This window comes from Cornus florida, unplaced genomic scaffold, assembly GCF_030987335.1.
Source record: "Cornus florida cultivar Cherokee Brave unplaced genomic scaffold, ASM3098733v1 CherokeeBrave_3.0.0_Hap2_Chr06, whole genome shotgun sequence".
NCBI classification, from domain to species: domain Eukaryota; kingdom Viridiplantae; phylum Streptophyta; class Magnoliopsida; order Cornales; family Cornaceae; genus Cornus; species Cornus florida.
Window position 1 is genome coordinate 64,403,753 of NW_026775576.1, and position 15,904 is coordinate 64,419,656.

Below are 15,904 nucleotides of genomic sequence, written 5' to 3' on the forward strand. Positions count from 1 at the left end.
AACTTGGTAAGCAACATTCGTTTACACAACTCTTTCGCCTACCAGAGGCGGTCATGGAATAATCGAAACTTCTCGACACTCTATTCCAGCTCTCAATTCCGCATTCTCTCTTCTTAGAGCTTCAATCATGCTCATGAATTCGTCGAGCTTCGTTTGCTCGTCATTCTCCTGTGGATTAGAACTCTCACCTCTTATCATCGTTCCTGATCGGAGCAGAGTCATCAACCGTGAATTCCTAATCAAACCTGAACTCTACTAATGCGAATGCACTAGATCTGGTCTCGAACTGGCTGAATTCCGATCTCCTTCGCTTGGATCTGAATCTTTCCTACCGTGAACTCATCAGATCTGGCTCCGTAAAATAGATTGTGATTGTGCAAATCCGACTCTAATTTCTAAAGATCAATTTGAACTAAGCCTCTGCAAGACAGATCATAATCTCGCCGATCTGAATCCAACTTCCAGAGATCAAGCTTTTTCTTCACGAATCAATCTCGATCGTTTACCACAGACAGCGCCATTGAAGATGCAAGAAATATCATCTCTTAATTTGGACAGAATAATTTTACACTTCAAGAAAATTTCCAACTCCTTTTCCAGTCTACTTATAGACCTTTACCAACATTCTAGAAGCTTCCTAACTCTTCACGCTGGGCTGATTCTTTGGGCTCATTTTGGATATGGGCCCATTTCTTTTGCTCTGAGATCGGGCTTCCAGACTGATCCTCCAATTTTGGGCCTAACAAGTGATGATTTGATTGAACTAAGTCTTCTTTCCATACCTGTTTCTAGTAACATAGGTCGTGCTCGACCCAAGTCATTTTTGGTTTTCTAAGTACTGCATTGCCGGAAAACCCGAGTCACAACCACGCCTAAATCAGCTCCAACTCGGTCCTCGTCACCTTACTACTATTACACCGAGCTCGCCGAACTCGTCGAGAAGGCTCGCTTGTTACAGACACTAAAGGAATCATTGAGTTAACACAACATCACCATCTTCACGCCAAATAATGAAGCACTCAAACGCGACCTTGACCTCGAGTTCAAGCGGTTCCTCCTAGAACCTGCCAATCTCAGGTCCCTCTAGACTAGACCGGTCAATGGAGCGGATCCTAATCTGAATCCGATCCGATTAGTCAAATATGAATTGAACAAAAAAATTGGATAATCGAATTATGATCTGAATCCGATAATCCGTTAACTTAACAAATCGGATATGGATTATGCTAATCCAATCTGTTAATAATCCGATCTGATCCGATCTGATTAAAATTATATATATAAATAATTATATATATAATTATTTATTAATAATTTTACATACATATATATATACATATATCAATACTCCTATTAAAATTGTATTAGAGGTAACCCAAAAATCAAAAAAAAAAAAAAAAAATCATAATGCTATATATACAATAGTGTGGTGTTCTCATCCACATGCTAATAAATCTCTTAATATACATACTAATAATATCATACTCTTTATTTATTAACAAAGAGTAAATAATTTACAATATGCTATATATCAATGTTACATATATTAGTTATATATTACTAAATTTATATATATTAATTATTTATCATTATATTCATTTTAGTTGCATAGTTATATTATGTAGCATTCAGTATATTAGAAATTCTCCGCTTCATCTAACTTTAAAATTATATATGTTAGTAAATATGATTTTAATCCGAATTCGAATCCGATTCGATCCGCGTCCGAACTAAATAGGATATGGATTGGGACTTTCAGCCCGAGAACCCGTTAGTGATCCGAATCCGATAATCTGTTTGCTTAACAAATCGAATATGGATTTAATCGATCTGATCTGTTGACAAGCTTACTCCAGACCCTCTTGCTCCACCACATCGTCCCTAAAATGATTCATTCAATCAAATAGGTCGACTCATTTTTTGAGCTAACTCAGCACTTCATGCTCGCTCACCAGACCGTCGGACTCGGTGGCGTAGCCACAAAGGAACAAGTTGGGGCAACTGCCTCCACTGAACTTTTAATTTTTTTTAATTTTATATGGAAAGATTTTTATATTTGTATTGTTGCCCCCTCTAAAATTTGACAGTTCACACATAATATACTATATGTATATATAACCAAAAGCCCATTCACGAGAGGAATATAATCGTGACACAATTGTAAATATATATAATATATCTATCAATTTATACTTTCCAAAAAAATATGATATTTTTTCCACCCAAAATATTATATTCTTTAACACTTTCCAAAAAAAAAAAAATTCATCAAGATATTCTACCACACTTTTTGACTTTACCATAAACAAATGGATTATTTCCATCACATCTTCATCTTCCTCTTCAACATTTTTCACAATCCAAATAAAGCAAGCGGAGCAACCATTTACCAGTAGACAGAGACTAAGTCAATAGTAAGCAGACAGGAAATTTGATATTTTTTTATCATCTAAATTTATTATTATTTGATATTATAATTTTAATTACAAAATTTATTAGTTATTATTATCAAAATTATTTTAGGGCTTGTTGTCCTTTTAAATTTTAGTTTATGTTTTTATTTTTTTTCACATATGTGATATATTAGAACAGTTAGGTAATTGTATTATTTTCTTTTTCATATCTTATTCTTGATTCATTGAATATGATTTTTTTTTAGTACATTTAATTGAATGAACTCAATTTTGAAACAATAGTGAATAATTTGAAAATTTGTTGTGAATGTATTAAATTGAAATATTATGAATTAATGATTTAATTTTTACATATATTGTTTTGGTTCAAATAATATATATATATATTATTGCTATTAAAGATTACCCCCAAAAGAAGAAAATTTCTGGCTACGCCACTGGTCGGACTCAATGAAGATTCGAAGCACAAGTTAGTCGGTACTACGAGGGTGGTCATCCCGACGATGTGGTCCATCCAGATGGAATAATTCACGGAATCAAATGGCTATTAATACCCAAATCAGTACAAGATAGTTTCAACTAGAGATGGAGTTTGTGATTGATCTCCGTTGTTAAACCGGAGGTAACGCTGCAAGTTGATCCGAGGATGAACCGGCTGAAAAAACCTACACCACCGGTAGGAGATCAATCAAAAACTCATTTTACAAGAATGTTACTTTAGACGTAGATGGTAGGAGATATCTAACTCCAATCTAGAAATTCACCAGTAGTCTAGTAAGAAAGAGAAAGGTAAGAAACAGAGAGGTCAACATAGACAGTTGATTGACGTGATAAGAAATTTGGGTTAATTCCACCTACACCTCCTAACGTTTGCCTATATTCCACACACACCTCTCTACGTTTCATAATTCCACCTACACCCCCTACCAGTAACCACCATCTAGTTTACCAATGGAAATATGTGATTTTACTGTTTTACTAAAATTCATAACTTAAAAGAAAAGACTTTAACACCCTCTGTTTAACACCATTAAATTTCTCTCTCTACTCACACACACACACACACACACACATATATATATACAAGCACTATATATATATATATATATATATATATATATATATATATATATATATAGTGCTTGTATATATATATGTATATCTTTTTTCTTTTTCTTTTTCCTTTTTTTTCCCTTTCTTCTTCATTATTGTCGGTGACGAAGAAACTATGCCACCAATATAATACACAAACAGTAAACATAAAAAAAAATGGTTCTTATCACAGCTGAGGCGTTCTCCTTACTGCTTGCTGTTTAATTGCAAGGACACACCGCCGTTCAAAATTCAATCCTTACTGCCAGCCATTCAATTGCAAGGATAGTTTGCTGGTTCTTATCACAGCCGTCATCCTCTATTACAAGACCACCAACGTGCAGTGAACAAACCGCGAAGCTTCGCTGGACTGAACTGAGCTTCACCGGACTTGGGATCGCTGGACTGAACTAGGTCGAGGTAGCTGTGAACTTCGCCGCCGGCGTCTTTGATCCGGCTTACCCCGTTCTTGTCCAACTTTACGAAGATGACTACGCGGCCGTAAATTCGACGGCGTTGAAGTCCGGCGTTTGGACTGAACTAAGGATTCCTCCTTTTTCAGTCCGGCGAGCAACAATTCAGTTATACGAAACCCAGTTCAGCGATTCAATTGTTCTCAAAGCTAAAACAAACTAAGTTTGACCAAACCCAATTTAGTCTGGCGAGCAGCGATTCCTCAACCCACCTTGGTGAAACCTAATTCAAAACGGCCATAGACACGCTAGAGCTCTGTAGAAGAATTCAGCATAGCTCTGTAACTTCGTCACCATCCGAACCATCACCATTACAACACCAAGAATCTGATTCCATTCTTGTGAAGAAAAACGAAGTCGATGACGACTCCTCCGCCGCCACCACTACTGAAATGGACGTCGATGGCGAAGAATCGAAGGCGAAGTTGATTGCGAAAGACGAAGCTGAAGAACAAGTTGATGTCAGCGGCAGGTGTTGGATTACAACCTTTACGGTATCACAATCAATGTCTCTCGGTGACCGGACGTCGGATTACAGGCTCAACGTCGGAACCCTCGACCGTGACTTTTTAGCTTACGTAAGCCTGGACCCTTGGGCAAACTGAAACTTTGGCCTCTCTCAATCGACAAACCACTTTAAGAACACAACAATTAAGAGCTTGAAGCCAGCAAAATGAAAGACCAATTTGGGCTCCACAATTGCTTCGAGGGTAGAGAGAAAACGATGATATAACCAATCCCTGACCCTAGAATAGAATTACATGGGTCTGTGTGCGGAAGGTTGAAAATGATATATGAATATATATATATATATATGAATATATATATATATATATATATTGAAGTGAAAGGAAGGGTATTATTGTACACTTGAGTTAACAAATTAAGGACAGTTTTGTAATTGCATATTGGTGAACGAGGTTAAAGACGTCATTTTAGACATTAGAAGGGCAAAATTGACTTTCTGACAATTTGCTGATGCTGACATCAGCACACACCGTGAGTTGCTTAACGTCAGGGGATAATTTGCTACACAAACCAAAACCTCAAGGGAGGTAGGTGGAATATTAAAACGTAAAGAGGGTGTAAGTGGAATATAGGCAAACGTTAGGGGGTGTAAGTAGAATTAGCCCAAGAAATTTTTATAAAAATGTTAAATCTAAGTAGAATACATGACTTAGAAAAAGTGAAAAAAAAAAATAATAAAAAATAAAAATAAAAAAAACAAGCAAACGTGGTCGACCCATTTATAGGAAATAAAGACAAAAATGATAATAATTACTACCATCCCATTTTTATTGTCCACTTCGTAAATTGTAACTCACATAATTGTGAGTCACAGTTTATGAAGTGGATAACAATTGGGACAGAGGGAATATATAACAATATGTTAATGTAATACATAAAACACGTTATACGTCGCAATTTCACATTATTTTGAATCTTGGATACTTAGAGCTGCCACTTCGACATCCTTCTATCAATTTAATTTTTTAAATGAAATTATTATTTATTACTTTATAATTAAGAAAAAAAAATTATTTTCCCTCCCACACCTGATCAAAAAGAGAGGTACCATCCAGGGGCGGAGTCAGGATTTTATTTCAGAGGGGGCACAATGCACTTGTTTATTTTTATTTATTTATTTTTTTTAATAAATATGATAATATAATTTTTTTAAATCAAAAGGGCAAATAAGAAAAAAATAGTTGTAAAATAATATATTGAATAAATACTGTGAAAAAAATATAGTTACAAATATAAGAATCAAAATATTAATTAATAATATTTTAATTAAATACAATCACAAATGTCATCGATAAAAGAAATAAGTTTAAAAAAAATAGAAACATACATAATTATACATAAGTGAAAAAAGAAATTTTTTGAAAAGGAAACAAAAATTAGAAAAAGAAAAATATATTGTATATTTGAAGAAGGGTATGTAATTTTTTTTTTTTTCAAAAGGAAATTAAAAGAATTTGAAAATTTGAGGGCGGCATTATTTAAAATTACCATGTAAGTATATATATATATATATATATATATATATATACCAAAAATATGTACCTATGTTTGGTAGGTTGGAGTAAAGTAAGGGGGGCACGTGCCCCCTTTGGGCCTTAATTGGCTTCGCCCCTAGTACCATCCCACAGTCCCAAGCCGCGTACGTGGGTGGAGCTATAAAAATATAAGAAAAATTTTTGTCAAACATTTTTGTATTACTTGGTGGTTATAAGAAAAATATTTGGAATTATATAAGAATGTTTATTGGCGAGCCCTATAAATATTAGGAACGAAGAAAAAGTAAAGTATTATGAGATTTCAATATCAACGACAATATAATATATGCTAATACTTTTCTAAACGAGAAATTATCTAACTATATAAGTTACTAAAATAATTCTTACTGTGAAAAGGCTTACCTGAAGAAACCAACCCATGAAAAGGCTTGATATAGATCAATAACAGAACCAATCAAAAAAATAAAAAATAAAATAAAAAAAAAATAATAATAATAATAAAAATAAAAGAAGATGGGTCTAAGGTAAAAAGGATAATCACATTCATTAATCCAGAAACAAGTGCAATTTAAAGTAGAATTGCAGGACTAAAAGTATAAGAATATTGACCCCAACCGACCAGAAATAAGTCAAAAATATCCAAAAACATGAAATTTAAGGTAGAATGTAACCGGCCCTTAGAGAGAAATATAACAGTAGACCAACAAAAGTTTTTCATCTTGCAAATAAAAAGAGATTAATTGTTTGGTATCATGAATGTGTCTCTAAGCTCAGTCCACATTTGCTGGACCCATGACAGAGAGCTCTCCGCGGTCTTCTCGGTCTCAAGGGTTGAGATCTCCTCAAGAACAGAGGACCTAGACTGTTCTAGATTAACCATCTTCCCATGCAGTTGCTTCATCTCTTTCCCAGCACTTTTCTTCTTCTCGGAAATCTTAGCCAGTTCAGCCTGCAGCCGCTCAACCTCTTGTTGAAGCTTTGCCTCCTCCGAGATCAAGTCCTTGTGAATAGCTCTCTGCATTTGGAACGCGAATGCATTAATTTTGACTTGCTCAACCAAACACTTCTGTGTTCCTCGCTTTTCTGCTATTTTTTCCTCGACCTCCTTTAAAGAATGGTTGGAAGTCAAAGTTTTGAGAACTGATGGAAACTCAACCTTGAGGGATTTCAGCTGTGCAAGCTGGGCTGGAGTGAGGTCATGACACTCTGACAAGACACGGATGGATTCTGTAATGTGTGCGGCAAAATCAGGAATTTCTGATAGGTCCCGAGATAACATCTTTATAAAGAATTTTTTGGCTTCATCAACAGTTGATTGAGGAATGGAGGCGACGACCGATCCTTCAATCCTTCAGTAGTGGAGTCAAAATGTGCATCAGTCTCTACTACAGACACCAACTTGGAGGTATAGGCATCCATGTCATCAAATGAAGATGACTCAAGAGGAGAACCCATTGGAAGACTCCTTGGCAACTCAACTTCCTACAAATATTACAAAAGAAATTTCTTTTTAGCAACTGACTCTCAGGTCAAAGAGTGTTTTTTTTTTTATTATTATTATTTTTTTTCTCTCTCTCAAAGATTTAAAAAAACAAAGAAAAAAAAGAACATTGTTGATTGACTAGAGAAAAGCTGCTGACCGGATCTTGGGCGTGAGAGGAATTAACCATTGATTCCTTTTCAACAATTGGAGTGGCTGGTGGGACCGAAGACTTGATCACTTCAGTTGCTGATTTACTGGCAGGAGGAGGGCCCGAGGTATCAGTCTGAGGCAGGGTTGTATCAGTATCAGAATCATTCTGTCTAATCCTCCCATCAATATCCCCTTGAGAAGAAGAATTAGAAGTTTCATCTCTGCCTGAGGCAGTCTTTGCCACCTCAACCTTAAGTTCAACTGAACGGAAGCCAGGGAAATCAGCTTCAACAACACATGTATCGTTCACAAGATAACCTCTACCAGGGTCATACAGTTCACTAAGAGGCACTAATTCAAGCCCACCCCAATCTCTTTCTCGTGCATTGAACCGGTGTTTAAAGTCTGAATAATGAAAACAGTCACAATTATCACAAAATATAACACAAAAAGGTCAAAGGCTGTAGGCTACAACTAGAACTGCAGTGAACCTCAACAACTAGGCACACACCTATAGTTTCAGTATATAAGACATATAGATTATAGACTAGTAGAGGTATGGTTTTGAAAATGGAGTGCCAAGTAAAGGATGGAAAAGAAATTGAATTTAGGATTGGAGATAAAACTTTGCAGGGGCCACCTTAATTTCTTTTAAAAGATGGCACTGAAAACTTTGTTTTGTTGGTGGTGGGGGACAATGCGTCCTTATCATATATGCGGCTCAGCCAATACATACAAAGAAGTAAAGATATAATTTGCATGAAAAATTTATCCGTTTAACATTATCAGAATCAATCTATTTTAGGGTCGATTATCCAGTGAAGTATTATGCCATATCAATCTGATAAGCATTTAAAGCAAATTAAATGTTTATATTTTTCAACACCAAAACAAAAAACATATAGTATCTCCAGTGAATACAGTCAATGCATCAACAAAATCAATTTTGTCTCCAATATACCTTACATTTGGGCAAATTCTAGCCTGAAAATTATAAAATTAAGGATATATTTCCATGCCATTCAACATGTGATTGCATTTCATTACAGACAATTTACACATTAACCACTTCTAAGAAAGGCTGCAGGATTGAGATTCTTACTGTCTGAGTGGCAGTTAATTGACTGTAACTAATGATGCTTATTCAGACTTATTTCTTCTCCTTCTTTAGGATGAATGTTGAGTATCGTTTTTGGCCTTCTACCACTGGTAAGGGAGAGGAGCCTTTGGTATCAGTGTAAGCTGATAGAACAGGTAAATTTCATATACAAGGCAAGATTAGATCAATTGAGAACTTAGTCAGTGTTCTTGGAAAAATGGTCGTGGAGACGTATCCATCACGGAGAAGGTTGATGAATAGGTGACAGTAACGAACTCAGTAACAGTAACAATCAGGTGGTATGTAGAGATAATTATCATTTAATTATTTAGTACATCATGACCAATTACTAAAGTAGAGGTTCACCTTATTTAATTACTTAGTCAATCCTTCACCATCACGAGGAAATAAAAAATCAATTCACCACATCTTTTCTAATTAAAACTTATGCTAAGTTCCAAGTTCCACACCTGTGGCATTCAATAATTGTAAATTAAAATGAACATATAATTAAGAGTAGTAAAACACAGATTAGAATCATAATACCAATAGAACGCACAAATTCTGCAAAGACAAATAATATATTTCCACACAACATATAAGCCTATGTGTACATATATATATAGAGAGAGAGAGAGTAGTGATCTCTTGCTCCCCGTGGAGCAAGAAAATTCATCTGCACTTTCTATAGTGACCATTAGATCTAATGCAACTGTCATTATAGAAATCCACTTCCATCATTTCTTTTTAATACAAAACTGCTGATACTATTTTAGTTTCTAAATTCAATATTTACCAATACCACTAATTACAACAATAAAAGGTGATTATTCCAAAAAAATTTAAACCTCTTCACCTTTGAAAATCATGTATCTCAAACAAATAATTAGAAAAGATAATTAGAAAAAATAGATTTTAATCCATTGAAATTTATGGGGTGAAGTGTTGTGCAGAGAAAATAATTTTTATTTTTATTTTTATTTTTTTGAGTCGATGTTTCATATGTCATTAGTTTGATTTTCCTGATGTGAATAGGTTGATGTATGTATGACTAGGACTATGATTTATTACGAAATTGCTAAAAGGACTTGGTGAATAGTTTGTGGGAGTTTTGTAAGAATCAGAACTTAGGATTAAAGGGAGACAAATGAGATAAAGAATTTGCAAATTCAATCTATAGAAAGTGCGGATGAATTTTCTTGCTCCACGGGGAGGAAGAGATCAGCACTATATAGTACAAGATATATAGATATTTGTAAATTAAAATGCAAAACACACACCTTGCTTCTTTGTGGACTTGTTATCAATTTGATTGATCACAGATAAGCTGAATTGCGCGAATTTGCTCCACCCAGATGGCAAAGTTACTGAACTTGCAGAATCTAAATAGATCGATAAATGGTCCACATTGTTCCCCTTTGGAAATATAAGCAACCGCCTTTCCCAGACCAAAAAAAAAAAAAACTTAAAAATCAAACATAAGGATCAAAATCAAAATCTAGAAAGAGGGTAGAGATGAAAAATTAACCATTTGTGTTCTCCAACATAGAAACTTTCAGAGTATAGCTTCTGTGTATTCAGCGTGGAAAAGTTGTCAGCCCTCCATGTGAAGCGTGCTGATGATGGATCATCAACTGTATTAACAGTTTTTGCTGGTGCAGCAAACAATGATTTTGGAAGAACAATAAAAAGAATCAAAGCCCAGCAATTGAATCAATTCTACTCACACAGACACATATACAAACACATAGTCTGCGTGACTTTGGGTGAACTGGTTCTATTGAAACTGAAACTAAACCCAAAATTTGAGAACTAGATTAGAGGCAATACCTTCCATGGGGCGAGGGATTGTGTTAGAATCGGAGAAAATTCACTTGAACATGTTGGAATCTAGAGGGATAAGATAGAAGTCCAAAATGCTTTACCCTTTTTGTTTTTTTTTTGGGAATTTGCAATGCTTTAGTTTTTCCGTACAAAGAAAATTCAACCTCTTTTTTTTGTTTTTTTTTTTTTGAAGTTGATACGGAGCACGAGAAAAGGCGAAGGGACACTGATTAGAGTCCAGTTGTTCAAACTTCAAACCTGGACCCAGTTCTTTTTAAAATCATTTCATATTAAACGCCGAGTGCGTTTGTCACTTACAAAATTCATAATTGTAATTGTGAATTTAAAAAATAAAAATAAAAATAAAAATACCATATGAGATCTTCTAAGAGATAAAATAAACCATCACATACTAGATTTACGCCTTTTTTTTTATTTTTTTATTTTAAACATTTTGGTATTAAGGATTAGGACAGCAAATGAATCATTTGAAATTGATTCATTTAAAACTCCATGTGTGCTCATTTAGTAATAAAGAAGCAAGTACAAACTCGATTTTTAGAGTTGGAATTGATTCCAAATATTATTAGGTTTGACTCGTGATCACATTAATGACTAAATTGTAGGCTCGTACATGTTCATAAATATAGACTCTTGAACATCATCACGAATATAAGATTGTGTAGAGTTGATTGAATAAGTTCATGAATATAATATTGAACAAGGGTTCAAATTAACTTTGAACGAATTTTTTAAATAATCACAAGTCGAGTGTATAGTCTGTACTCAAATTTTTAAACTCATTAGAAAGTTCGAACTGAACACGCATTTAAGCAAACCCTATTTTAACTTAGCTCGAGAATAACTTAATTTTTTTCAAATAATATTATTCTTGGGTGTTGGGAGAGATAACAATAAACAAATACAGCGGAATAACTCTTCTCCCTATATGCGAGCAAATATAGTGTATCTTTAATTTTATATGTACTGAAAATAATAAAAAAGAAAATCAATTACACCAAACCACAAGAACACAAGCAATTTTTTACGTAGAAAATTTCCCTAGTGTGAGGAACAAAAACCACGGGACCTAGTCCAGTTGAAATCTCCACTATCAACCAAATAATGGGCACACAAAGTCTTCTCTAATCGCAATTAGATGCTACAATACATCTCATCAAGATATCATCAATCTTGGCAAAAACAAAGAGAATTGGAGAGAAAATACCATAAACCTGGTTACTGTTCACGGGCACAAATCACTGTTTTCGAGCTCAAAATCCGATCTCCACCGTTCAGATTTTAACTCATTGAGTCATGAACCTTTCCTCCAAATTTCAGCTCAATCGGACCATGGACGAAGTGGGACCAAAGGTTTGATGAAATCTGGGCAGTGTGAAGAAAAATTGCATTTTTCTCTCTTTCTTTTGTGTCAGCTACGGCTGATCTCTCTTACCTTTTTATTCTGACTTCCTTAGGGTTATTCACCCTAAAAGCTGGGCTTTGGGCTTTGGGCTTTGGGCTTTAATAAAACCCACTTGGGCTTTCCTCCATATAGAAGGAAATAAACCTAACAAATCTCCCCCTTTCCGACTATGTGGAGAGAATCGCCATCCCGGCGATCGAACAACAAACTTTAAGCTTCTCTCTTAGTAGGGTCTTTGTCAACATATCAGAACCATTATCATCAGTGTGAACCTTCTCAAGTTTAAGTAACTTATTGTTCAACACATCTCTGATTCAATAGTATCGTACATCAATGTGCTTAGATCTTGTATGGAAACTGGAATTCTTAGCAAGATGAATAGCACTCTGGCTATCACAAAATAACACATACCTCTGCTGCTTGAAACCAAGTTCTCTCAAGAACTTCTTTGTGTGATACCCCATGATTTCGGAACACGGGTTGATCAAGTTCGCGCACAAAACCAAAGGATATCAAAATAATTAAAGTATTTAAACAAGCACAGAATACAAGATGAATAATAAAGAATAAATAAACCGCTGAAGAAAACTAATAAATAAATATTAATTAGTAATTATTCAACAGTTACAACTCGAGAATCCAGTAACTCTAGGACACCTTAAAACATTATCCAATAATCCAATATTACTTAAAAGTACACAAGATGAATAAATGAATGACAGTCTCCCAGCTGCGGATCCTTAACCTCGAGACTGGAATCTCTACTAACCTGAAAAAAATAAATCGTGGGTTAAACCCTACGCGCAAATTCTCTCTACCAGACCTTTGAAAACCAATAAGTAGATCATATCTGATTAAAACCAAACGTACTAAAATTTTAAGGTTAATAAAGATACACATATGTATAAATAATTATATACATTATAACCTTCCCTTCCCTTAATATGTTCATTAATTTTCAAAACCATTAAGTCATGATTAAAACATAATCCTACCTCAACCAATCCACAATCTCCTTCTCTTTTAAAGAGAAACATTTTAACCTTAATTCCATTTTAAATAATTTAATAATTTAAACAATAAAATATAATTAAGAGAACATTATATTTAATTCCAAAACCAATAATGATTTTAAGTATTTAAATCACACAGCCAATATCTAGGCTTTGACAAATCATCCATATCACCACCAGTATTATTTTATTAATATGTATCAAATAATACACTAACCCGTAAGTACTAAACTATTCTAATTTAATAATATCTAATCCTAATCCAACTTATACATACAATAATCACAGATGATATATTTTAATCATCTAACAAATAGCAATATAATTACACTTGGCAAATCAACCATGCCATTGTAAATATATTTATTTATATATTGGCAACTCAACCATGCCTCTTTAAGTATATTTATTTATACTTTTGACAATTCAACCATACCTCTACAAGTATATATATTTATACAAATTAACTAGCAACTCATCCATACTTCCTATGTATGTATTTTATTCATACAAATACTTAGGCAATATATTTAAGTCTATGACAACTCATCCCATGTACAAATTGTAGGCTCAACGGCAACTAATTTATACATAGATATCTCATGCAGATTATAAAGCACATTCCTAATTTACTAACCAGTCTATCCAAATATATCAAATAAGAAAAATAATACTAATAATCTTAGTTCACATACATATATATACACATATATTATTATAATATATATGTGTATAATCTTTCCCTAATAATCCTTGATTATTTAAATCATATATATATATATATATATATATATATATATATATATATATATCCTTCCTTCCATACTAATTATAATTTAATAAAATCCATGTATACACATATATATATGTATAATTATATATATACATACATACACCACATTCCAATATCATAAGTTATTATATTTATGCAAAATAAATTATACTAATCATTATAGTAACACTCTGTGGCTTTTAGGACACCATGAACACCTCCTCTAATGGTTGTTTTCAACCCCAAGAGGCTTAAAACCAATTCTGGAACATCCCCGGACTATACAGCAACCTGCCGAAACCCCAAACAGTGCCTCACGTGCCCTACGCACCGCCAAACTCTTTAACATTCACTGCATGCGCTTCCACGCGCCAGCTTACACAAGCAGGCGCATCCACACGCTACCACGCGCTCGCACGCGCCTGATCCACTCTCAGCGCATGTGTGGCTGCTTCTGGTTGGTTGATACTTCCCCTTTTGGTGAGCCGCGTCACACTGAATCCATCTTCCACCATTTGACTATATCCAGCATTCAGATCTTGCATGTGCACTACTCCTCATGGACCGCACCGTACAAGATCATCCTCCTCCATCTATCAACTCCATTTACGGTCTAGATCAGGTGTACACCCCTCCCATGCATACACACCCACATTGGATCATTCCATTGCCCATCAGGACCATCTAATGGTCCTGATTTGGGCGCACCGTAGCTCTGTGAGCCGCGCCGCACAGTAACCCCCTACGTTATGCATACACCAATTTACTAATTAGGCTCCAGTATACAAAAGTTATAATTTAAGCCCTTAAATAATTATACAACTAATTCTAATAAATTCAGAAAAATATAAAATAAATCCAGAAAAATATCTAGAAAATTCCAAAAATTACAGAAAAATTCCAGAAACTCTAGAAACCCTAATTAATCATATTGGGTCCAAGATTAACCTATAGATTGATTTTAAAATAGATACAACACATATATGTATAAATTAAAACCCAAAATTCCACAATAATTAAAAACATAATATTTCATACTTTTAATTCATCAGATCTAACTATGATTTAATTAATAAATTTAATTAAAATATTGATACTCAAGGTGAAATATTTATGAGTTCTAAGAGGAAAGATAGTGAAAACTCGTCTGAAGGTTTCGAAATGAAACCGACGTTTCAAGGCTTGAGTGTCTCTTTCAATTTTGGCATCCTCTCTCCTAGGTCCGGCTGTCTCCTTGTCAGCCCTCTCTTCTTCGCTTTCTGTCTCTCTTATTTTTCTAACGTGACAAAACTCTTATCGATAAAACCTTAAGTGTATATTTATACACATTAATACCTAATCCTATACCACTAATAACTACTAAATAAAAAGAAACTAATAATCCTTAACTAGTATAAATATCTAGACACGCATATTTTGTATAATATATATATGCATATTTCCTTCCATAATTAATTATTAATTAATTAAATCATATATACCTATATATATTTATAAATATATATCTATATATATATTCTACCATAACACTAATTAATTAATTATATTTATAATTATACATAAAAATGATTATTTAAATAATCACAATACCATGAGCTTTATTAATTAACCCAATAAAGCTTCATTCAAGCCCAAGACCATATCTTTTGGTCCAATTTCCCTTAAGCCCAGTCCAATTAATTTAAATAAATAAAATAATTAAATAAACACTTACATTAAAATAACTAATTACATGAAGTATATAAACAAATAAGAATGTACAACTAAGTCACATCATACCAATAAAATCAACACGCCAACAATTCAATCAGTCATCATACATAATCATGAAATATAACTTAATTAAAATAAGACAATTAATCTAGCACTCAATTAAATAAAACAAATCATTTAAAAATAACAATAAATTAAATCCAAATAAATCATTTAAAAAATAAAATAAAAGTAATTAATTATTAATTACTAATAAATATTAATAACAGAAACTCTTTAGTCGCTTCCGTTGCTGTAATAAACTCTGCCTCTGTCGTAAAAAGAGCAATACACTTTTGAAGTCTCGATTGCCAACCTACAGCCCCACCTGCAAAAGTGATCAAATAACCCGAAGTAGACTTACGAGTATCCACATTCCCTG

At 33.7% G+C, this 15,904-nt stretch overlaps 2 protein-coding genes across 3 annotated transcripts in view; one reads left to right on the forward strand and one right to left on the reverse strand.

The window, feature by feature from the left end:
• LOC132314890 (small ribosomal subunit protein eS10z-like) overlaps window positions 1–15,904 on the forward strand; it is a 67,132-nt gene that overhangs the window by 41,516 nt on the left and 9,712 nt on the right. The gene's annotated exons all lie outside the window — the stretch shown is intronic.
• LOC132311754 (MATH domain and coiled-coil domain-containing protein At3g58270-like) lies at window positions 6,524–10,804 on the reverse strand. 2 transcript variants are annotated; one of them, XR_009483092.1, is made up of 6 exons: window positions 10,566–10,804; window positions 10,264–10,387; window positions 10,016–10,173; window positions 7,644–8,041; window positions 7,160–7,485; window positions 6,524–7,018 (listed from the first exon to the last, which is right to left on the reverse strand). XR_009483092.1 is itself a non-coding variant. In XM_059809831.1 (5 exons), exons 1-5 carry the CDS (start codon window positions 10,570–10,572, stop codon window positions 7,285–7,287), a joined length of 888 nt encoding a protein of 295 aa, XP_059665814.1. In that variant the 5' UTR covers window positions 10,573–10,804; the 3' UTR covers window positions 6,524–7,284. The 2 variants fall into 2 exon arrangements, 1 of the variants encoding a protein (XP_059665814.1); XM_059809831.1 differs by having other exon boundaries at window positions 6,524–7,485.

Excerpts from the sequence above, each read along its gene's own strand:
- LOC132311754 (XM_059809831.1), bottom strand. Across the intron at positions 10,174-10,263 it reads TATGTTGGAGAACACAAATG|GCGGTTGCTTATATTTCCAA; the intron begins GTTAATTTTTCA and ends GGTCTGGGAAAG. Across the intron at positions 7,486-7,643 it reads CCTCTCACGCCCAAGATCCG|GAAGTTGAGTTGCCAAGGAG; the intron begins GTCAGCAGCTTT and ends TAATATTTGTAG.